The following is a 23,720-nucleotide window of genomic DNA, read 5'->3' on the forward strand; positions in this document are numbered from 1 at the left end:
CGTCTTTTCCGTCTTTATTCTGTCTTTCTTTCCCTCTGTTTTCTCTGTCTTCTTGGCGTCTTGCGCCACTACGCTGTTCCCCAACAATGTCTTTTTGTTTTCACAGAGATGGTTGTGATCTCGCAGTTGCCGCGGTCATTCAACCACTAAGTGTATTCCTGTCTTTCAAGCGGCAGACTGAAAGAACTGCTTGTTCGCCAAGTGGTTATGCCGTATATTCGATCAAAGTCAATAAACTGCCCTTTGAAAATCAGTTCTTTCACCACCTATTGGAGCTGAGGAACCCTCAACTATGCACATAAGTGAATGGCTATGGCTATAATGTCCCTGTTGGCATTGTTCTGCATAATGAGGGCATTTGTGGTTGAATGACCGATGGTGAAGACCACGGTGAGTTATTGATGCGTGGAGCGCTGCACTATTTATTGGTGTTAATTGCGAACCTGTGTTCTCTGCTCTTTGTACAGGTTGCGGTGATGTTCGGGTGTGATGAGCGATCGAAGCGATGCTTGCCCAGGTAAGTGCTTTGTTAATGCTGACCTTGTTCCTTCTCCCTTGCAGGTTGCGGTGAAACCCGGAGATGGGCGAGGTAAGAGAAGCGCAGGTTGCTGCCAGGACTCGCTGCTTGCCCAGGTAAGAATTGTTATTAATGCTGTCCTTGTTTCTTTACCTTTGCAGGTTGCGGCGAACTCTGGAGATGGGCGAGGTAAGCGAAGCGCAGGATGGATTCAAGGCCGGTTACTTCACAGGTAAGTGTTGTTGCTCGCTAATGCTGTTCTCGTTCTTCCAGGTTATTAATGGAATCCGGATCTACGGCTTCAGGATTGGGCCTCTGGAGAGTTGAACACGGTGAGTGTTACGCTGCAGGAGTGCAGAATAACGCGAAGCGTGTTCTGCTGTCGAGTGTGGTTTAAATAGCCTAGGTAAAGTAGCTACAGGCCAAGTAGTTCCAGGCCAAGCCACACCCAAAACACTAGACCGCATGGCTTGGTTCTAAAGAACTGAGCTGTGCAATAGGCCTCCATGTTGGATTAAGGTCCAAAACTGGTATTGCTTTATTCCTGATAATGAGCCTGGCGCCAAAGGCGCCAGGACTGACTCCATGAATGTTTCTGATGGAGTTTTAAGGCCCTTGGGGCCAGTGTGAAGGGCTTTAGCCCCACTGCTGCCAGGGGGCTGTTATACCTGAGGGGGTCAGGGGCATGGATCGTGACATGTTCCTAGCACCCCGCGGGCATAAAGTATCCCCCAGCAAGTTAAAGTTTTGTAAAACACAGGTTACTTATTTGGGACATCTATTGTCAAAAAGGGAGAGACGCCTGCATCCACAGCGCTTGGAAGCCATTATGAGAATATCTGTTCCGACAACACAGCAAAAAGTCAAAGGGTTCTAGGGATGACCTCATTCTGTAGGCAATGGATCCCTAATTTTTCCCTCCTAGCTAAACCATTCCTAAAACTAACCTCAAACAACACTCCTGTTCCCTTACCATGGACTGTTGCTCACCGGCAGAGCTTTGACACATTAAAATCATCACTTTGCAACTCACCCGTTTTGGGGACTCCAGACTATGCAAAACCCTTCACTCGGTTTGTGCATGAAATCCAAGGCTGTGCATGGTCTGTACTGCCACAACCGCAAAGGGGTCAAAACAGGCTATGTGCGTACTTCTCCTCCACTTTGGATCCGGTGGCAAAGGCACTACAGTTGTATATGGGGTGTTGCTGCCACAGCATTATCCATGAAACATGCAGATGCCATATTGTTAAGATACCCTGTCACCCTTCGTCCCTCATGCTATAGACATTGATGAATAAAACCAAGACACAACATTTAATGAATGCCAGGCTCAGTAGGTATTAATTGACATTACTGGCACCTCATATCACTATTCAGCATTGTAATATCTTGAATCCGGCCACCCCGATACCTCCTCCCTTCTGATGGTTCTGTTGAAATGCAGGCTTGTGTACGGACCACTGATCAAGAAACAAAGGTATGTGTGGATCTGGTGGATGTCCCCGTCAAACAACCAGTCTGTACTATGAATGTAGATGGGTCTTGTTTTAAACTACCGGATGGCACATCTACAACAGCATATGCCATTACAACCTTAAAACAATAGTTGAAACATGTAGGATTCCCCAACACTCAGCCAAAATGATTGCCCTTACCCAAGCATTTGAACTCTGTGCAGGACTCACAGTAAACATATACACGAACAGCCAACATGTTTTTGGCCTAGCACATAATTTCGGTCACCTTTGTGCTGAAAGAGGGTTTCTGACTTCACATGGCACGAAAATACAAAATGGTTTATTGATCCTGAAATTACTTTACGTCCTGACATTGCCAAAGAAACTGGTCATCATTAAATGCAGTGCACACAAAACAATTGTGGATGATATAGGGAAAGGCAATGCTTTTGCAGATCAGCCAGCCAAAGCAACTGCTCAGTCCTCCATATAGCTCATGTATGTCTGCTACGCACAAAATGAAGGCACTGTGATGTTTGACAACACCACATATACAGTAAAACTAATTTGGTCTGAGGCCACTGCCCAAGTATTAGAAGAATGTAGGCAGACTGGGAAATGTATACATAATTGTTACACATGCAAGATGAGGGAAGGTGGAAATTGTCAAATATATACCATTGATGTTGTTCTATGCTCATGGCCCGTGTCAAGCGAGCGCAGAGGGAATGTACAAGTTGCTCACTACAGTGTGGAGAAACACCAAGCTAAGAACAGCCACTGTTGCTTTATGTAGGAATAGCCCAGTATGTGCTTCCTATAACATTGGTAAGGGTGTGGGAACCCCAAAAGGGCATTTTTGGCCACTTGAATTTCCCTTTGAAGAGTTTCAAATGGACTTCATTGAATTGCCTCCCAGTCAAGGAAGAACATGTGTTAGTGATAGTATGCATGTTTAGCAAATGGGTAGAAGCATTCCCCTTAAAGGATAATTCCACATTAAGTACTGCTAAAATACTTGTGAAGGAGTACCTCGATTTTTAGAAAAAAGTTGAAAACTTTCCTTTTCAAATTTAGGTGGAAAGTGCCAGTGCAGGTATTACTCGCCACTCAGACTGCAGTGAAGTGTGACAGCCACACGTATTGGATTCATGCCAGTCACATAAAATTAGCACCATCCTCCCTGTTACCTAAACCATTGACTGCTGTGTCTGGTGCCGAAGGCACCCCTTTGCCGATACTCACATCATTGGTGCTAGCCCCAAAGACATTGCCAGAGCAGTAGAAAGGCTGCAGAACAATCTACGACCATGAAAACTATAAAGAAGACCTTTTCCGGTAGGGACAGCTAACAGGCAGTCAAGACTGCCAACTTTAGTCGACTACTTGGGCGTGCAATAGCACAAAGACAATCCACAGAGCAATTAAGCTCAAGCCTTGCCTTGAAACCGGTCATGTTGCATTTTCTTTTTGGTGCGTTTTAAAAAATGTTTTACATACACCAGCCATGTCAAACCATGAGGGAACCGCTATTTTGCCTCAGAGGGTCTGTGCACAGAAATGTCGCTGTCAAAGAAAAAAACACTAAAAATGGTATTGTTCCAAGGGGTTTGTAAATGTTCTATTGTTAGGATTGATTGTGTGTTGGGTGGGTGGTTACTACTGGAATACTATGTAGCGCCATCTTTATTTGGTACAGTAATCCATGTCCCCAACGCCACCCTGTCTCCGATCCAACAGTATCACAGAGAGCGAGAGATTCATAGAGAAGAATGCCTTTATTTATCTGTTACATAACACACACACAAAATAATCAATAGGAGCAGCAGTTATCTCTGTTGATATTCACCAGCCATGATGAAGGCCTCCCGTTGCAGCAGATCCCTTTACCATGCTCCACCACATGTTACGCTCTACACATAGCTGGGGCCAGGGGAGGCCCCCTCCTTTTGCTAGCATATATGCTGTAATAGGTCACACAAGCACAACCCGCCAGAGGCCCTGTATCAGTATTGCTATGACAATGTTCTTAAAAAGGAGGGTTGTGAGGGAGTCACTATGCCCAATGGAGCATTCCTGCTAATGGACCGGTTCCCTAGGGACTGGCAGAAATGGTCTTTCCTTATGAATGTGTCATCATACAGCAATCAAGCCTCTCAGCAGCCTTGACATGCAGCTGCTCTCCATATAAGTAACACTGACTTAGGTAGTATATGCATCTCCAGCAATGGTACACAGGATATGGGCTTTACCTTGAACTGCAACTAGACACTGCACCTACCAGCTAAGATATTCAAAGGCCCTCTCTACGTATGGGAGTCGGTATACTTTATTTGTGCCACCAATGCATATTCTTTGTTGCCTTCTAACTGGGCAGGACGGTGCCGGATGGAGTTTGTGCTGCCTGCTATCGCGGTAAGAGAAAACCATTGGTCTCCTCTCTCATGATAAAAGCTTCATGTAATACAGGAGGATACTGGACCTCAGGTAATGGGAGATATCCTTAAGGCAATCATTGCCTCGTATGGCCCTTCTGTTAACTCCAGAGACATACGCCGGCTAGCAAGACTACTGGAGGCCACTATAGAAGAAACCACAAATGCCCTTGATAATATCACTATAGAACTACAGGCCGTACGCTTAGTGGCTCTCCAGAACAGAATTGTACTAGATTTATTTTATGTATGTATTTATTTTGTGCCGAAAGCCTGCAGACATCAGGGCGCCACAAAGAGGCAGATACAAGCACAAGAACTATAGCATGTGGAAGAACGAGACACTTGGCATTCCAAGACAGAGAGAGGGCTATTACTTAACTAAGGATCTGTCTTCATTTGAAAAGGAAAGGTTTCAACTTTTTTCTGAAAATGAGGCGATTGGGTTCCAGTCTCAGGTTCAGAGGGAGTTTGTTCCAGCTAGCCGCTAAGCGGTTGGGAAATGCTCTTCCCAAGCCATTTGCTTTCTTATGCGGGTTGACTATGATAAACCCCTGAGCTTCTGATCTGAGCACTCGGGCAGGCGTGTAGCTGACAATTTTTGATTTCAGATAAACTGGTGCTTTGCCATTCAAGCACTTGTGTGTCAGAGTCAGTGATTCGAACAAGATGCGGTCTTCAACCTTCAGCCAATGTAGATCCCATCTAGCATGCTGATATGGTCTTATCTTGCTTTTTGCTTGATAATTCCGACTGTTTTGAATGACTTGGTATTTTGTCAAGCATGGTTTATTGGCACCAAGTAAAAGCGCATTGCCATAGTGCAGGCGGGAAAGGATGGTTGCTCTGGCGATGGTGGTGCAATTTACTTTGTTGAGTAAAGGTTTGATTGCTGTAAGCATCCTGATCTAGTAGGAACAATTTTTGCTCACATACATGGCTTGGGCATCTGAAATCATGGAGGCTTCCAAGGTCATGCCCAAGGTTTTGACCTTGCCAACTACCTTGATGTGTGTCTTTGATCTCAAATGACTCATTCTGATGTATGTTTAGCCCTGGCCTGAATGCAGCCGAAGACCAGCAGCTGTGTGAGTAGCACAGAAGCCCGACTGCTGAGGATGCAAAATCTCATTGGTCTCTACGTATGCCTGTTGTGATGTGGCAATCTTGTCCATATCTTTCAGGGTGAAATTACAGTTGGCGACAGGTCTGAGGTTACCCAGCTCGCGTTGGTGAAGGTTGGGCTTTTTCACCAACGGAGTAATAGTAACCGTTTTGATGTTCTTTGGGACCATTTGGTCTCGAAACAAGGCACTAGTGGTGCAAAGATGTCAGAGTTTTCAAGAATTATTTTAGGGGGAAGTTTGTTCTCAGCACACGAAGATGGTTTCATAGAGACAAATGTCATTAGCATGTCCTCGATAGAGATCTCATGAAAGAAGAATGTATCTGGATGCTCGGATGGCCTAGTCAGGGGCGGTTGGTTAAGACTGGTCTTGTTGAGTTGGGCATGATACATCTGTTCCCTTGCTTTGATGATCTTATTGGTGAAACCAGCCTGCGCGTTATCACACTCTGCTTGGGATGGTATGAAAGTAGGGACCAAAGCAGCTGGTTTGTCAATGTATTGAGAATCTCAAAGAGTTTTTCTGGCGCGTTCGAATCAGATTGTATTTGAGCATCGAAATAATTCTTCTTTGCCTCAGTGATATTGTTTTTATATAACTTCTCTGATTCTTTCCAGCTTTCCTTATTGTGGGCTGAAGGATTCTTCTGCCATCTTGATTCTCTTTGCCTTTTTTTGCATCGAGAGGTCCAGAGTGTACCATTTTTGGTGCTTCGGGTTAGGTGCGACTAGTTTAGCTAAGAGTGGTGCTTTCTGGTCTATTAATGGCGTAAAATGCAGATCATATTTAGTTATGATAGTTTTGCATGAATCCTCTTCCTGAAATTCAGCCCAGATTTCTTAAATACAGAGTTCCAAGTGTGGTCGTTCAATTTTCTTAAATTACCGGGATATAACTTTTTAGCCTCATTTGCGCGTGTCTTTGCCGGAGTTGGCACTGACAGTGTGAATGACAATCTGTAGTGGTCTGTCCAAATACAGGGGGTAGTCACAAAACTATTTGTCTCCAAGTTGTTAGTTATGACCCAATCCAGCTGGTGTCCGTTGGCCATAGTAGGGCAGTAGTTCTTAACATGGAAATGTATGTTGAGTAGGGCTTTCTCGAGGCGTATGGCCTCTATCGTTTAGGTCCCCTCGCCATCGGTTAAGGTGGATGTATTAGGACCTTTCAGTAAGTTTGCTAGTTGTGGGGGTTCATCATTGAACTCAGTTGTGAGAGAAGGGGGGGGTCCATAGATAAGTACTATATTTACACAGTTATCTGTAGGACCGGGTTTCAGATTTAGTACTTCACATCCTTGACATGAAGGTGTGGGAAACATAGGGAGTGAGTCACACGTTATCGTGGCTACCCCGCCCCCTTTACCAGAGTCTCTGTTAGTGTAATGAATGGTATACCCTGCTAGAACTGCTATAGCGCATGTTGGGCCTATGGGGTTCTGCAACCAGGTCTCTGTGATGCACATAATGTCGATGATGTCCTGCAGTATGAGATCGTGTATACAAATGGAATGTTGATTAAGAGAACGCGTGTTCAACAAACAATGTTGGTAGTCAGATTCTGTTTGAGAGGTTGTTCGATATTTATACTTTTTTTTATTTATGCTTTTGTATCCTACCTTTAGGTGCTGGAGTCTTCGACGGGGAGAGCTCGGGTTTAATTGCAGTGTGGGGTGAAACATCAGAGGGCTGTAAACTTCCCGGTTCCACAACCCCCAACACGTGTTGTTGGATAGCTTCCATTCTAGATCGGATTCTGGCTGAAAAAGGTGTGTGGCGGGAGGGTAGCCAGGTTATCAGGTCCAGCTGTTCCTTTATACCCAACTTCGCCTCTGTACGTCATGCAATAGATGGCCTTCGAAGCATTGCTGCCCAAGCTCATGTCCCCACTAGCACATTGGACATAGATGCCTCCCTGTGGTCTATGTTCACCTCTTTTGGCTAGAAGTTGCTATCCATTCTCATGGTGGTATTAGCGATGTCCATGTATCAACTGCCTTCCTGCAATGTGCCAGACAATAACTGCATGCCTCAAACCACCTGCCACTTCTGTCGCAACCACAAATGCCCTCATTATGCAGAACAATGCCAACAGGGACATTATAGCCATAGCCATTCACTTATGTGCATAGTTGAGGGTTCCTCAGCTCCAATAGGTGGTGAAAGAACTGATTTTCAAAGGGCAGTTTATTGACTTTGATCGAATATACGGCATAACCACTTGGCGAACAAGCAGTTCTTTCAGTCTGCCGCTTGAAAGACAGGATTCGGGGTACCTTGCTTGCTAACATGCATTCCAAACTGTCAAACTTGAAGCAACAAACCAGATGGCTGACTGACACTGTGTGCTGAGAATATGTCTTGTGTGTATATGTTCACTGTGCTCCTTTTGTGGCAAGTATGTGTCATACAATGCTGCTGGTCAAAATGTATTAATATGAAGATTGTGTAACAAGAAGACAGTGGCTGGAACGAAGCCGTCGCTCTCGTTCGCTCTCCGCTTCAGCGCAATCTGTATGAATAAAACTGATTGTCATACTAGCTCTGTGCCGGTATCTCATTCTTGGTGTTTGTGTCCGCGAGCGGGCATTGTGAATGGGTAGTTTCCCACACCTCAATCCCTTAGATGTTTCACTGCTCCTACTCCACCCTTTGATATTACCACTCCTCCCACTCCAATACTCCAAACCTCCCACTACTACACGCCTTGTCCCACAACTACTAAAAACCCTCATTTCACCCATTATCATTCATTTCACATTCACTCCTTGCAATAACGTCCTGTATTCACTTGCTACACAAACACTCAAACTGCAGAACCACTTTCACTCCTAAGCCAATGCCTGCTCCAACAATAGCCTCCACAAGCCGCCACTCTTTCCTTCCTCCTTTTAGTCTCTGGGTCATCCTCTACCTCCGACCTCTCCCAAAAAAAACAGACTTCCTGCTTTCTGTACCCAGTTTAAGCATCCACTCCCCCTGTGGAGATGGGCCACGTTTCCATAAAAGTGCTTCAACCTATACTCTCCTTTGAGGATTGTAATACTCTCCTTTGAGGATTGTAAAAGGGAATTCACAGTGCAGGAAGGGTACGCGCAAATAAGGCATTGGGTGTTACACCCCGGGAACAGGGAAGCAGCGACCAGGGAAACAGAAATTTGAAAAATGGCTATCTAATGACAGGGCGAAGGGACTAATATCCAACCTTTATAAAATACTGGACAACGCAAATGCCAGACAACAGTTGATGTATATGCGAAGGTGGGAACGAGTCCTGGGGAGGGAGATCGAAGGGGAAGAATGGGAGAGGTTGTGGAGGAGGATCCCCAAGTTGGCAAAAGCTTCCCAGTTACAAGAAGCATGGTATAAGATCTTATTCGACTGGCACTACACACCGGCCCCCCTACACAGAATATATCCGGGAACCTCAGGGAACTGCTGGATGTGTTGCAGGATGGTGGGCACGGCAGAGCATAGCTGGTGGAGGTGTCCGAAAATTTAACCATTCTGGAGGGAGGTGCAGAGGGCGCAGGAACAGGCCTAAAGGCCGGCAGACCACCAGAACAGATCCTCTTGGGAATTAGAGGGGGGCTCGGGAGTGAGGGAACCTAGAACAAGGGAAAAAGCGAGAGTAATCCATCACTTGCGGCCATGATTATAATAGCACAAAGGTGGAAAAGACCAGGAGGTACCCATGATGCAGGACTGGCTGCGGAAGATATGGGAAATAATAGCCCTCGAATGGGCAACATATGTCATGGAAAACAATGTGCAGAACTTTGCAAAAGACTGGGGGGAAACGTTGGCCTTTCCTTTCTCAAAGATGATTTTAGGGTGATGTGGTGCCCGCAGCTCTTAAAACTGTTAGATCTACAATGAACTTTGGATATTGGTCCATGAGAGGAATGGGCCAGGGACAGAGCGGAAGGTGCCTGCGTGGGATGGGGGGGGGAAATGAATAATTAGGTTGTAAAAATTATTAAAGAGTTTAAAAAAAAAAAAAGAAAAAAAGTGCTTCAACATATAATCACAAATATGGACCTTTACCCAATACCAGTTATAAAAAAACAACAAAAATTCACACACATACGCTAAGATTCATGAAAAAAACAATGTAAAAAACACACTCCACAATAATACACATATGTATACACAAATAGTCAATAGTGGACATGATCTCAGCATCTCAATGACAAATGGTTTACAATCACTTCAATGTGTACATTTGTAGACAATTCTATTGACAGGTTCCTGTCTTAACAGCAAAATTAATATATGGACATTCATCAGGGGTTTGGATAACTTCTTTTTGTGCGATTTGTCTTTAGGTCAAAGCGTGGAATTAAACTTCTTGGGGCCCTGGTCTTCCTATAGATTGCTAATGGAAGGAAGGCACAATTTCAATATACTCAAAAAGTCTTTTAATTAGACCTCTAAATAACCCTGCCCCCTAGGATATGAGGTATAACTCCAGGTGAAATACCCACTTGTTAAGCTTGGACTTTATTTTCCAATCGCTCGGTGCAACCAATAAGTGTTGCTGAAACTGACATTCCCCATTAAGGAAGCAAGTCTTCCACCACTAACCTAGGAGAGAAAACACCCTTGGTTGTAGATTCTGGTGGTGTCTTAAAATACCTGTTCAAAAACCAAAAGAAAATCTCTAAAAATCTCAAGGCAACTTTGCCCTCCAAGTTTTAACTTCCAATTAATAGCAATGACCTCGGTCTGATAATGATGCTGGGCTTGGTGCTGTCATGGTGTCTTGCTCCTCAATCTAATGTGGAAGGAGACATATGAACACTAAGCTCTGGGTATCACTCCTCAACAGTAATCTACAATGCTGCAAAAACCAATAACCAAAATTGTTGGTGGACTTACTTGGAGTTCCAAAATAGTGTGCCACCAGGACTTCCTCAAATGCTGGACTTCATGTCTCACTCTGGCAAGGACCGGAGATCAATCACTCAAAGAGGGGGCAGGGAGGGGGGGCACTGGATGGCTAGCCACTGCAAACCAACATGCTAAGTATAACTGGTCTATTGGCCAATTATAATGCTCAATTCAAAAGAGGCAAGTTGCCAGTAAGCTTGTAGCGAAACTGTACCTGAGCAGAGTAGCTCCTAGCAGCAGTGTGCCATTTTTTCTGATTCGCAGAGGCATTTTGGCAACAAAATGGCCACCATTTACATGCCATCGCGCAATGACGTCATCAGCATGGCCTGTAACGGCCGTGAAACGCAAATGGCAAAATACTGAATAGATGTGGAGGGACAGCACAAGGCACAGGGTGGCCATGGAAGGTGATAAGATTGCCAAATTCCTAAGTAGATGTGGAGGGGCAGCATGAGGCCTATGGTGGCTATAAAAATTGGTGAAGCCATACAGAGCATGCACCTTTCTTGACTCAAGCAGAATAATGAGCCCATATTCCATATACAGATGCATATTCTCTTGATAAGAGTAACTGAATACATATATCTCATCCAGTTTTCTACAACCTTGACATTCAGCATAACGCAATATCAACTGATGCAATACACAAATAGTAAATACAAAATAGTGCAGAGATTTACAGGGTAGACCTTATTACATCTTTATCTGAATATTCAAACCAGAATGGCCAGCACAGGATTTACCTGGGGATATTATACCATTCCACATCCTCGTTGAGACCTCGGATGTGAATTTTTGTCATTAAAATACATTTTTGTTCAATACTAAGAAATTTCCTGTTCACCTCCTCTTGCCAGGCACCTTTGTTTTTTTAAGGATAACCCATTCAAAGTCCAAAGGAGTATGTCCTACCTCCAAAAAAAGCTTCACTAATGCGGCTTCTTCAGTCCTGTTCTTAATGCAGCCCCTGTGCTCAATCATTCTGGTTTTGCACTTTGCATTTATCTTATCAATGTAGATGTATCGACAAGGGCATGTGATTAAATATATAACATTCAGTATGGTCATTCAATTCCCAAGCTCGTTTTAAACCCAAATTTAATGACTAGGTTTTTTTTCGTGGACGAGCACAGGACACAATTGTCACATGGGTGATGGCCTATAACTCGGGGGACTCATCCCCCCCCCACAACCTGGCAACTATGGAGTTAAAATTGTGATTTCCTAGTACTAGACAAGATTACGAAGGGATCGAGCCAAGTACGGTAGAGTTTTGCATTTAAATGACAAAGTTACAGTGATTTAAAGAGGGCAGTTGTATTGAGCACTGAAACTGCGCAGAGTTGAAAGACAGAATGAGAGATCGGGACCTTTAGAAACCTTGTGCGAACAGAGAATCGCCTTGGATTTACAGTGATTGATGGAAAAGGAACGGTGGAAATGTGAAGGAATGATTTAATGAGGTTCAGATAAGTGTGGTATTGTGGAATTTCAGTCTGTGTTTGAAACTAAGAGCATCTTTAGCAAATTAATTTTAAAGTGTAGACACGTTTGTTTTGTAGATTGAAAAAAATTGTTTTGGGAACACAAGACAGAAAAATTATGTTATGTTTAGACTGCGGTTTTGTTAGAGAAATGCAGTGTTAAGAAACTCAGTTGGCATTTTGTTTATAAAGTGAAAAAAAACATTGTTGAATCTAAAGTCAGAGAAAACTGCTTAAAAGTGCACAGTTAAGAAACATGTGAGATTTAAAAGAGTGTTGCTATGTGCAAATTGAAGCGGGCCGATTGGCACACAAATAGCAATGGTGTTTTTGTTTTGCTTAAAAGCAAGGCAAGAGCTCAAACGAAAGGGCTTTGGCCAGGAATGCACATTGTCTGCCTCGACGATAACATTGCCCAGTTCAAGAAATTGGCCCATGTTGAAGGAATGCAGAATGCGCATCACGAGCCACATTTACAGAAAGATTTAATTATCAAAAGCATGTGCCAATTGCAGATTGTAGATACGAGGCGTTTGTTGAACGTTGTCGCGCATTTTTGAAACACTTGTCAGAGAAGAGAGTTGAAGTGGCCCGTGTTTGGTGGCCTACTTCTGGTGGATGCAGGGCTCGGATCTGGTTGGGTCATTACATTCTGCATTTATGTTTTATTATGACTCATGCTAGTCATTTTGTAGCAGGGCGGTGTAAAAAGACACATTAAAAGGAGCAAAGATGTCATGTCATGTTATTTGGCAGTCATATAGCACCTTACATATTCTTTGGTATTGCTTTAAAGCACCGATAGGTTGAACACCCCCGAGGACACGCAAGTCAAGAGAGACAATACTGCATAATGCATGGGCGTATCAGCTACGTGTACAGCTGGTGTAATTGTTAAGCTATTTTAGTGATCTGGAAAATGTTCGTGAGTGTGGGTTATACGTTGCATTTATTATAAAGTGCATTACATGCAAAATGAATGTGGTGCAGAGGACGAGTCAGTGAGTGTACATGTAGGCTCAGCAATATGCAAACACAGGATACACGGAGGCACCTGGGAATAAAAGGCATCAACCTAAAAATAAGAAATATTTTTGCAAAACAGAAAAATGAATGTGTTTCACAGTGGGACAGCTCCAGAGGATGATCAGATGGGTTTAAAAGAGTTAAGTGGCACTAGGGTTTTGAAATGCAAGGAGAAATATGGCAAGAAAAAATTATTTTTGGTCTAACACATTGGGACTGTATCCATGTAGCAAAGACAGCTTTTTAGATTGTAGATGTGGCATTGGGTTAGCAGTCTTTTGAGGAAAATGTGTCAGCTGTGGTTTGATTTCAACAGGCACATTTCAGTGGCAGTTATTTAAACGTGTAGGCGCACATTATCCCAGGGGCATTTTTTGGCGCGAGTACAGAGGATGCAATGGTGCAGGTACAGGAATACATTGAACAAGAGAAGGATTCGCACATGGATGGCATTGTCGTAGCCAGCTTAGCTATTCATCATGATGAGATCACGAAGAGGCTTGGTTAAACGATTGTTTTCAGCATTTTGAGGAGAGCAATGTAAGCTTCCTTCGTTTCCTAGTGCTGGTGGGAGGGCATTCCAGTTGTTGGAGCCTGATGGCTAGAGCTGGGCCCCCAGTTGTGGATTTTTAATGGCAGGCATATATATTGGACTGACCAGGAGGGTCTGATGGACTAACAAGAGTGATTCACTCTGATAAGTATGAAAGGGCATGGGCAAAAAGGCATCTTTTGTGTGCTGCCCAGGAGTTTAATAAAGGAATGCATTTGTTTACTGATAGTCAGTGCACTTTTCTCCTGGCTTATGGGAGGCTTCTGTATGGGAATATTCAGTATTGCCTAGAGGCATTATTCTGTGTGATACAGATTTTTTATTTTATTGAGGAGTTGTCCATGAGTGCCCAGAGAAGGGGCATTGTATTGATCCAATAATAGTGCCTACTGTAGTTTGACAAGGAATGGGCAATTCCTAGTAGAAAGGAAAGGCTTAAATGCATGCATGAAGACACAATGTCTTCAAGTGTTTAGCTGTTTTTCCCAAGATAGGTGAAATCCGGTGTGGAAAGAGTAGAAAATAGATGGCAACATGGCCATTTCAGACAACCACAGAAAACAGAAGTTAAATTGAAGGTAATTATTTTTGTGTTTATAATGTCAAAGAAGGTTGATGTGATAGTGGTATGCAATTATTAGAAGAGGCAAACATTGTTGGGTAAGATAAAAAATGGAGGCACATAGTAAGAATTGGTGCCATAGTCTCAAAAAACAAGGGTAGACCAGATTAAGTCCGGTAGGGACGGCGTGCAGCGAAACACCTCTGTTTTGTCTCCATAGGATGAATGCAAAAGCACAAGCAAAGGCCATGGCCCAACAGACAAGAAGAAAAGAGGAAGAATGGCTGCTAAGAAGCAAGTATTTACTGCTAAGGAGCAAGTGTTTACTGCTGAGCTGAGGAAGTATTTACTGCTAACCAAGGAAGCACGTGCAGCTAAGCTGAGCAAAGAACCTAGCCTAAACTAAGTATCCTGCGGCGTGGTTAGAAAATAGTTGTTTATGTGCACCAACGAATAGGGGAGAATGATCCAGAAAGTATTTTTTGATAGCAGAAAATGAAGAAAGGGTTGAAGTTGTGAAGAAAACCTGACCCCTTACCAGTGCTTGAATGGACTTTTGTCTCTATTTTGACTTTCTACAGACGACGGGAATCCCCAAGGATGTTTCTGTCACCTGCTACGGACGTGCCTAGAAGACCAGAAAAGAAGACCAAGTCTTTCTTTAATTGTTATTTTTGTCTCGTTAGGGTTGCATGTGTCAACCTCAAGAGTCTATTGTGTCCCATGAAGGATATGTATTGTATATTATTGAAAACAAAAAACTGGTTCTAGCCAGCTGACAAAGAGCGAAAGATGGGGGTGTATTTTGTTCTGAACCAAGAATGACCCATAAAAAGGAAATGTTTAAATGAAAATGTCTTGTAGCTTTTTCTAGAACGAAGGGGTGTTCAATAAGAGGGAATGTCTCCAGATTCTCAGGAAGTAGGGTATGAAAACCAATGTGAACAAGAGGGGTTTTAAGGAAATGGTTTGGTAGGACATGTGTTAAATAGAAGAGACATGTTTATTTTACAAAAGAATCTCATTCAGTTTTAGATTACAGGTATACATCGAGGGACCTGTATGCCTTGGGCAATTAATGTCGAACCGCATGAGAAAAGACGGAGGTTGTAGAGAAACCCAGTGGAAGCCCGACAAAGATGATGGTCTGAGCTGTGTCTGCAAAAGACTCCCCCCATCCCTGTGTCCCCCTGTGTCCCGATGCTGAAACGTCCCCTCTTTTGGACTCATTTGAACAATGTCTTTATTTAAAAAGAAACACGAGTAAATATGAACTCCTTGTGAAAAAGAAAGACAATGGACTCCTGGTCTAAGCATCAAAAGAACCTGGGAGACCGACTGTGAAAACAGTTAAAAAGAAAGGAGAAAGGACAAAGGAGACAGGACACAGACGGTCCACCAATGACAAACTAAAGACGAGTAAAGTGGAAGATACAGAAGAAGAAAATGTGTGGAACAAGAGGGAAAGACAGTTTGAAAAGGTTATATTTATATGCATGGGCAGAAGAAGATGATCAAGGAGAAATTTTATTTCGTTGGATGGGAGTTGCAGACAAAATATGACATACGAAGAGACAATGGGCTAATGGGTTATCTCAAAGCTTGACCAACCTCTCGAGGCTCACAATGGCTGTGAAGTTATCTAAGGCATACAGTTAGCTTAAAGCAAATGGAGACAGGAAGTGGGACTTAAATGGAAGAAGATAAAAATAGTTTAGACACACAAGAATAATAATACGTTAGTATGTGACAAATTGTAGGATTGTGATCGGATGTTTTTAGATAAGTATCATGGAGGGTGGACATGGACATGGTTGAAAGTCATTGTTTTAACAAACAAGAACTTTAAAAAGACGGGGAAGTGTAATGGAGGAACTGAAATGAAGATGAGGTACCAACAACTGAATGCAGAAGGGGCAGTCCACCCCTCTCCCCCACTTAAAGCCAGGCAGAGAAATTTGTATGTAATGATTTAGTATGGAAAATGTGTGAAAATAGACTAACAGGGTAAAAAGACATTAGTACCTTTAATAGTGTTATGTTTATAAGGTCGAAAATGCTTTTATCATGGTTTAGTAAATAGGCAAGGTACAGAATGCATAGTATAAAAATTGAGTAGGAAAATGATATAAGTGTTTTCCTATACGCAGACAGAAAAGAACTCTGCCATTTATGTAACCAACAATGCCTTTATACAAGTAACTCGCTACAGACAGTGGCAGCATAGTCAGCCCAGAGTTGAACAATTCAAGGTCACACTGGACTGTGAAAAACCAGATAAGCGCTGAAACCAGACAGTTAATAGGGCTGTGTCTGAAAATTTAGCTAAGGGAAACCGCTGCATGACCATATTTGGGGCAGTGCGGCCGGGAAAAACCTAGGATGTGTGCCAGAATGTATTTCATGTTGAAGGTTAAAAAAATTAAGGAATAATTGCTGTGTGCACGAATGTTCAAAGAGTTTTGCCTGGATATGTTTAGAAAAGGTGGGGGTTTGAATCCTCTTTCTCTGACAGTTATAAAAGGAAGCTCCGTTTTTAGCTGGCAGAGGTCGTGTACTTGATAACGATGATGTTTGTGTCAGCCTGGCATGAAATAAAACCTGATGAACTCGACTCTGCCTCCTTGCCTGCTGCTTGAATTGTTTTTGCTGAAATGCCAGAGGGTAACAGAGAGCCCCAGATAGCAACAGAGGGCCCCAGAGCGTCCAGTAGAGCGCGACAGAATGGAAGAGGTGAACAAGAGCACGATCAAGGTCTTAGCACTTCGAGATCACCCGCTTGACCAAATATATTTTATTTCGGCTCCGGCTGGGTTTATTCGCCATTTCTTTTTGTAAAAGTCTTTGTGTTTTACTCTGCGCGCCAAACCTTTGTTCACCGTCTTTTTGTGGGCTTCTACACAGAAGCCCTCCTTAAGGCGCCTGAAAGTCTGGGTAGGCATGATGTGAGGGAGGGGTCTTAGGACCCCTGCCATGGGTTCCCTTGGTAACCCAAGTCACACTCCTGTTTGATTGGCTAGGTGACTGTCCTTGCCAGGACAGCCACCCTGCTGTGTGATTGACAGCCAGGCTGTGTGAATGGGGGAAAACTGCATAAAAAGCAGGTTTCTGGGACTGAAAGAGTCACCACTGGAACGAAAGAACCGACGAGGAGCCGACAGAAGAAGACCTCTACAACTGCTGCAGGTCCGAATCTTCAAAGTCCAACGTCAGAGAGGATCCTGCAGGAATCTTCTTCCCTTGAGGTGGTGGGATCAACCATTTCGCCCAAACTTCAAGCCAGGACCCCTCCTCAGGTCGAAGTCACTGTACAGAGCTACAGTGGGGCGGATAGCCAGGAAGGTCGGACCCTGCTTGGGTTTTAGGGAGTGCACATTTTATTCGTTGCTTTGCTCTGCTGCTGGTTTCTTCCCTGGGTAGTGCAGGACCCTCCAGTCTTCTTCTTGTCAGTCTTGACAGTAGCTTCAGGAACTCGCCATTTTAAGGTACTGTGCAAATCCCGTTGTTTGTTTCCTTCAGCCGGGGTGAAAGTGTGTGAAATCTTTCTTCAATCTGAGGGTTTGTCCTTTTTTCTTAACATTGACTTTTCTGCCGACCAACTTCGTTCAGAACTCGTGGCACAAACTTTACAGCAAACTACCCTGAACCGTGTGATCTTGAGAAAAAGACTTTTGACCTATTGGCTTTTTTTTAACCTGATTCTATCACTGTAGTTCCTCTTGCTCAATTGCCCTGAGTACTTACCTGTTGGTGTGGTTCAGTTTTAATTTTGTCTTTCCCTCCCTTTTAAATTTCTGGAGTGCCATTTTGCTCCCACTTCATTTTGTGAGCTTAACTTGTATGGAACTTATTGGGAGTGCTGTGGTAGTATTAAGAGTGTGATTTTTAAACTGCTTTACTTTAGTGAGAGGTTATACAACTGATGTGTAAATAAATGTATATTCTTTTACTCAGAAACCTTGAGTCAGTATTTGTTTGAATCATAGTAATTGCTGTCCTTTGTGTAACTATTTGATACTGCTCACCTGCTCTTGAGATAAGTCTGGCTGCTCAGCCATCGCTACCACTTTTACTGTGTAGTACAGGCTTGTAGCAAAGGTGAATTTTTACTGTCACTTGTAGTCTTGTGTGTGGTGTTCTCGAAGGGTACTGCATATAATTCTGCCTAACACTCAGGAACAGCGAGATCTGCAGGAACAACTGCCTCAGCTACAGCTCTTCTTCACTTTAAAAAAGGTACTGTGCAAACTCGGTCCGGAAATCTTTTCGGCCATGGTGAAAGTTTGTGAAACTTTCCAGACTTAAAAAGCTTGTCCTTCCCTAAAACCAACATCTACCTTTTCGTCTGACCAAATTCTTCTAAGATCCGTGGCAAAGACTTAACTGTTTTCTACCAGAACTGTGCTATCCTATACATAGACTCTGAACCATTGACTTTGGCCCAGGCCTATGAACTGAATTGCTGGTGGTTGTTGTTAACTGAAACCCTTTGCCCCGCCTATGAAAGCGTGTGTGCTGTTGATTCTTATAACCTTGTCTTTTTTACCCCTTTTTAAAAGTAACTGAAGTGCCATTTTGCTCCCACTTCAGGGGAGCTGAACTTTCAGTAACTTATTGGTTGTGTATTTGTAGTATATTAGTATATGATATTGAGCTGCTCTTGCTAGTTTAATGTTTTCCAACTGACTGTGTAAATAAATGTATACTCTTTTACCAAGAAAGCTTGAGTGTTTGTTTGAATCACTGTATTTGTTGTTCCTTTGTGTAACTTGTCTACTGCTCACTCTACTCTTGAGATAAGTCTGGCTGCTCAGCCACTGCTACCACATTACTGTGTTGTACAGGCTTGTACCAAAGGTGAAATTGTACTGACACTTGTAGTCTTAATTGCATGTAGTGTTCCCCAAGGGTACTGCATGCGATTCTGCCTAATACAGAGTTATACCTCATACCCTATGCAGCATAATCTATAATCATAAAAATGAATGAAACCAACCCTTTCAGGGCAGCGGGACACCCCGAAACCAAGCCTGGTCGTATTTCCATACATGCAGGCCTGGAAGAGAGGCCTCCAGTTAGCTATTTCGCCATCCATCCCCAGAGTCCTGGTCTTGCATTTGGGTGAGAGCCCATAAACGCTTGAGGTGTACCGTTATTAAAAGAAAAATCCTATAAGGTTATGCTACAATGGTATCTCTCCCCCAGCGACTCCACAAAATAACCCCATGGTATTCACCCCTGTGCTGGGGAGGCTGTGAGCAGACAGGAACCCTAGAACATATGTGGTGGTCCTGCCATCAATCCCAATTGTTGATCTTCTTACGACATGGAACTGCATCTGCAATTCATAAATAAAGTTGAGTTGAGAAGAAAAAAAAAAAAAAAAACTGAAACCATGGACTTGGTTGCCAGCATAAACCCTAAACCCAAAAACCTCAGACTGGAGTAAGCGTGAAGGACAGACTCTGGCAGACTTGCTTGGGTGGGAAGCAAGGGAGTCAGGCAGGAAGAATAGGGGCTTCTGGTTTGGACAGTGATAGTTGAAGGAAATGGCTTTGAGTAGCACAGGGTTACAGCACTCTTCCAGAACCAGAGGTAGCAGGTTTCCTCACTTTATTGCTCACCAGCTGTGTTATTGCCAATCAGGTTTGTTGGTGCCACAAAGCTTTATCTTAGCCCACTTCCAGCACTCCAATACGATGACAATGCCAGAAATTGAGGGTAGAAGACAATGATTATAGTGTGTGCATGGCCAGCATATACTGGTATGGAGACAATGAGCATACAGTTGTTTGTGGGGATGTGCCTAATCTCAAAAATAGGCCCTTCCCCCTCGAGTGGAATGAACATTAATGGAAGCATAGGAGGCACAAAGACATAAAGGCAGGCAGTGGAGACCTGATGCAATGGTCTATTTAATAAACACATTTCAGGGCAAGGTGAAAAAACAGACATTTATCAACTTACCTGAGACTCATTATTCGCAATCTCGGCTTTTGAAAATGGCCTCACTCTCAAGTAAACTTTAAGCGGTTGACTAATTTGTTCATTCTGCATTTAAAAAAAAAAAAAAAAAAAAAAAAAAAATTGAAATTATTAAAGAAGTCCTAATTTTTAGAAAGGTGAACAAGTTTGTGGGTCGAATTCTTAGATTTGTTATGCATTAAAGCTACAGTAATGTGGCAGTAAATCAACTATACTGCCACCATGGCAGCAGTAGAATATAAGGTTGCATCAAACTTGTCTCCTGTTCATAAATGTTCAGATGCATGCGAAATTTGGTGATCTGGCCAAGCAGAAACTCCCATGTCAAATTTGATAATGTTTCCATTCCTTTTGCCTTGTAGTTTCCATCGAGGCAGAAAAAGGGCACTCAGCCTACGGTCTCAACATTGTCTGCTTCGATTTTCAAGATTTTAGGGGCAGACTTAAGTGGTGTATACCGCAGGATCAGCCAATCTCAAGATTCACTTTTTAATGTCAATATTTTTTGAACAAGCACAGAAGGCACAGAGGGACACAATGAATAAAGACACACGTCTCAAACACCAGACTACCCTATTCAGTAATTTGCAGCAAGGTCGGAGCAGCAAAATTAAATGAAAAAGTATGTCACTTAAAGAATTCCAGTCCTCAAAACATACAGGATTATCAGCCATACCAAACTAATAGGAAGAGCACTAAACCTGGGCAGTAGGTTAAGAGGGACAAGAACGAGAAAAAAAAATAAAGAAAATCTACAGCGAAAGGGAACTAAAGCAACATTTCACACTTGAAGGCACCGATAGAACAGAGTAATTCCATAAACTAGCAGTAGGCACGTAGGCCAAAGAAGAAGGAATACTATATACAAAAACACAAACATCCACAGCCCCCCAACAACAACACCCCAAGCCCTAAACAGCCTTGGGCGACAGGCTCACAAGATACCCTCCTATCCCCCCCCCGTCCCTGCGTCTGCGCGCTCACACAGATGCAGTTTTGTCAGAATGCTAAATCTAAATTAACAACATCAGGAAGTTGAATAGATACTGCATAACGTACAAGTTTACAGATTTGTGTTGAGTTTGCAGTAGATGGGTGAAACTCGAATACAAAATCGTACAATACTCCCAGAAATAAAAAGTGTGGAAAATAACTATCCCAGACTCTCATGCCCACAGTTCCGTCAACCCTACATTTGTTTCCATTAAGCACAGAACTGACTACTAGGAGATATTTGTATTGCATAGAGATGGGACGCTTTTAGGACAGAATTGCATAGGGGGGGGGAATGTGGGGGTGGGAAGGAAGGCAGTAGTCTGCTGTTCCATTTCATAGGACCTTTATACTTTTTGCTTTTTCCAGTTGATTTTCTCTTTTTGTCATCATTTGTGTGGGCAGGGGATACTTTTACTGAAGTCGCCCTACCAAGACAACCCTTGTTGATGTGCTCTCCCTATGGAAGGCCAAATAGCTCATAGGACACAGGAACATTTTAAGCAACCCATTTTGGTCCCTGGGAGATTCTACCATCCTTAATGATGTTGTGAAGTAGGGTAGCGTCAGCTTTATTTTAGTTTTGGCTTAACCTTGGGTGCAGCTGGTTTTACCGCATTAGTAGCTGAAAGCACCAATGTGGTAGCCTCAGGGAACCAACGCAATCAATAAACCCTACTCCTGGCCATTGTGTGTCTGACCAACCCTTCGTCTGTGGGGACCATGAGACAGGCCTAAAATGGCAGTTGTGCATACTGGGATGCTTCACTGGCCCAGATAGCCCAGTACAAGTCTAGTATGGGTGGACCAGAGTGATTGGTTGTTTTCAAAATCTGTGTGTTTTTTGCACATGCTAGCCCATAAGTGAATTTTCATAGCTAAGTGAGACCATAAGCATTTCTCAGATTAATTTGAGGATTATCTGCATTTCAAGAGGATTTGCCATGAAGCTAGGTTCCTGCTTTTCAAAGACCATGTTTGGACAGGTTAGCAGGGACCTAGGTCCATTGACTGCTTTCAAATTTCTTCTTTTGGATACTGGATATTCTTCCTTTGCTGCTCCCGGTCCTTGTTTCTAGCTGGCCTGGTTGTCCCGTGCTGAACAGTTTCTGGGCCATTCTCGTGTTGACTTCAAGTGTTCCCTTCCTGAACTTTGCGCATACTACCCTGGACAATGGAGAGCTCCGCATGAAATGCTGTATCCCGTGAGCGAGTGCGCATGCCTTTCTGCACCAATAGCTATGAAATGCATGCATTTCTTTGATTAAGTTTAATTGTTGTGCTTGCAAAAGCCCCTTGTCGCCCCATTCTCCAATAGTGTAAAACACTTCTGGGTGGTATAGAATTATAGCATCTGTTGAGCAGTAGTACCGTATCAATATATTTTGACGTTTTTTATCTTGGTCCATGGGCATGGACTGAAGTAAATCGGTGACACGTGATCAACCGTAAAGTGTGTGGACCGCGCCCATGGACAGATACTGTGTCGGTTAGGATACATGGTTTTACACCCTTCACCAGAGGTCTGTGGAAAACTCTCCTTAAGGGACCACAGGGTTCCAATCAAAAGACAGAACAAACTCTTCCGATTGATCGATCTGGCAGAGGAGTCAGCCTTCCTTCAAGGGAGGAAGGCAGGCCCATTCAGAGGTAGAGTTAGTCCCAAATAGAGATCCCTGCAGAATAAACTACACAGGTATACTGAAAAAGGCAAGCCCTTTAGCTAGAGAATTACAGACATTGCATCTAGTAGCTCAAATAATTAAATTGTGTTAGGCACAGCACAGAGCAAAACACAATGGGGCACATGTAAAGCGTCAGAGTTCAGGTAAGTACCCTTTTTAAGTCCCTTTAGGGGAAGCTTTGTAGTCGCAGAAAGCCCCCAGGATTAAATGGAACACATCTAATGGGTAGAGGTGCAGTTTTATCGTCCTTGTTCTATCCTACACATGCAGACCAAAGGAGCTACCAACACCACAGTATGCCATAGGATACCCTTTAAAGAGTTCCAGGGCCAGCTTTGAAAGCTAGCCAGTGAGTGGGAGGAAGCAAAGCAGGATTCAGCCCATGGTGTCCAACAACAAATTGCAGTGGAGGGAGGCCTAAAACACCCCACTAACTCCAGGACCCATAGGGCCCCTGCTGAGAAATCAGATTTCCTAAGCGAGGGCCACAGAACCCGGGTGGAGGTGAGGAAAAGACCTTAAGGCGCCAGATGCAGAGAACTTCTCCCGGGACAGTGAACCTACCCAGTGAGTAACATGCTTAATTGACATGACTCTAGTTAGGATCCAGTACCAAGGGATGATCACGACAACGCAAAATAAGAATCTACCCTCTCAAAAGAATGACCAACCAGCCAGGAAAAGCAACACTGATGAAGACCCCTAGAAAGAGTTGGGAATCACACCAACCAGATTTGGACAGCTCGAAGAGCAAAACTGGGAACCCAGCAGAAATCTGTGTGCTGGTAGAGGCACCCAGGAAGAAGCAGAGGCTGAACAGTGATGAAAACCCTACTCTTCTGCATGGTGTTTACTTCCTACTGCGAGGCTCACACCACTTTAACACTGCAAGAGTGTGTATATTTCCTTGCCCAGGATACCTACTCAACAGAGGGTATTCTGTATTATAAAAAGGGACATTGGAATTTTAAATACCCCCCACAACATCCCACACTTAC

The 23,720-nt window shown here is 43.4% G+C and overlaps 1 protein-coding gene across 1 annotated transcript in view; it reads right to left on the bottom strand.

The window, feature by feature from the left end:
* LOC138497532 (kinesin-like protein KIF20A) overlaps nucleotides 1-23,720 on the bottom strand; it is a 1,316,984-nt gene that overhangs the window by 1,191,580 nt on the left and 101,684 nt on the right. The window contains exon 2 of the mRNA XM_069621067.1: nucleotides 20,027-20,110. Coding sequence (XP_069477168.1) covers nucleotides 20,027-20,110 — 84 coding nt within the window. The remainder of the gene's footprint in view (nucleotides 1-20,026; nucleotides 20,111-23,720) is intronic.

The sequence above is a fragment of the Ambystoma mexicanum genome, chromosome 5q (genome assembly GCF_040938575.1).
Source record: "Ambystoma mexicanum isolate Mex_15411 chromosome 5q, UKY_AmexF1_1, whole genome shotgun sequence".
NCBI classification, from domain to species: domain Eukaryota; kingdom Metazoa; phylum Chordata; class Amphibia; order Caudata; family Ambystomatidae; genus Ambystoma; species Ambystoma mexicanum.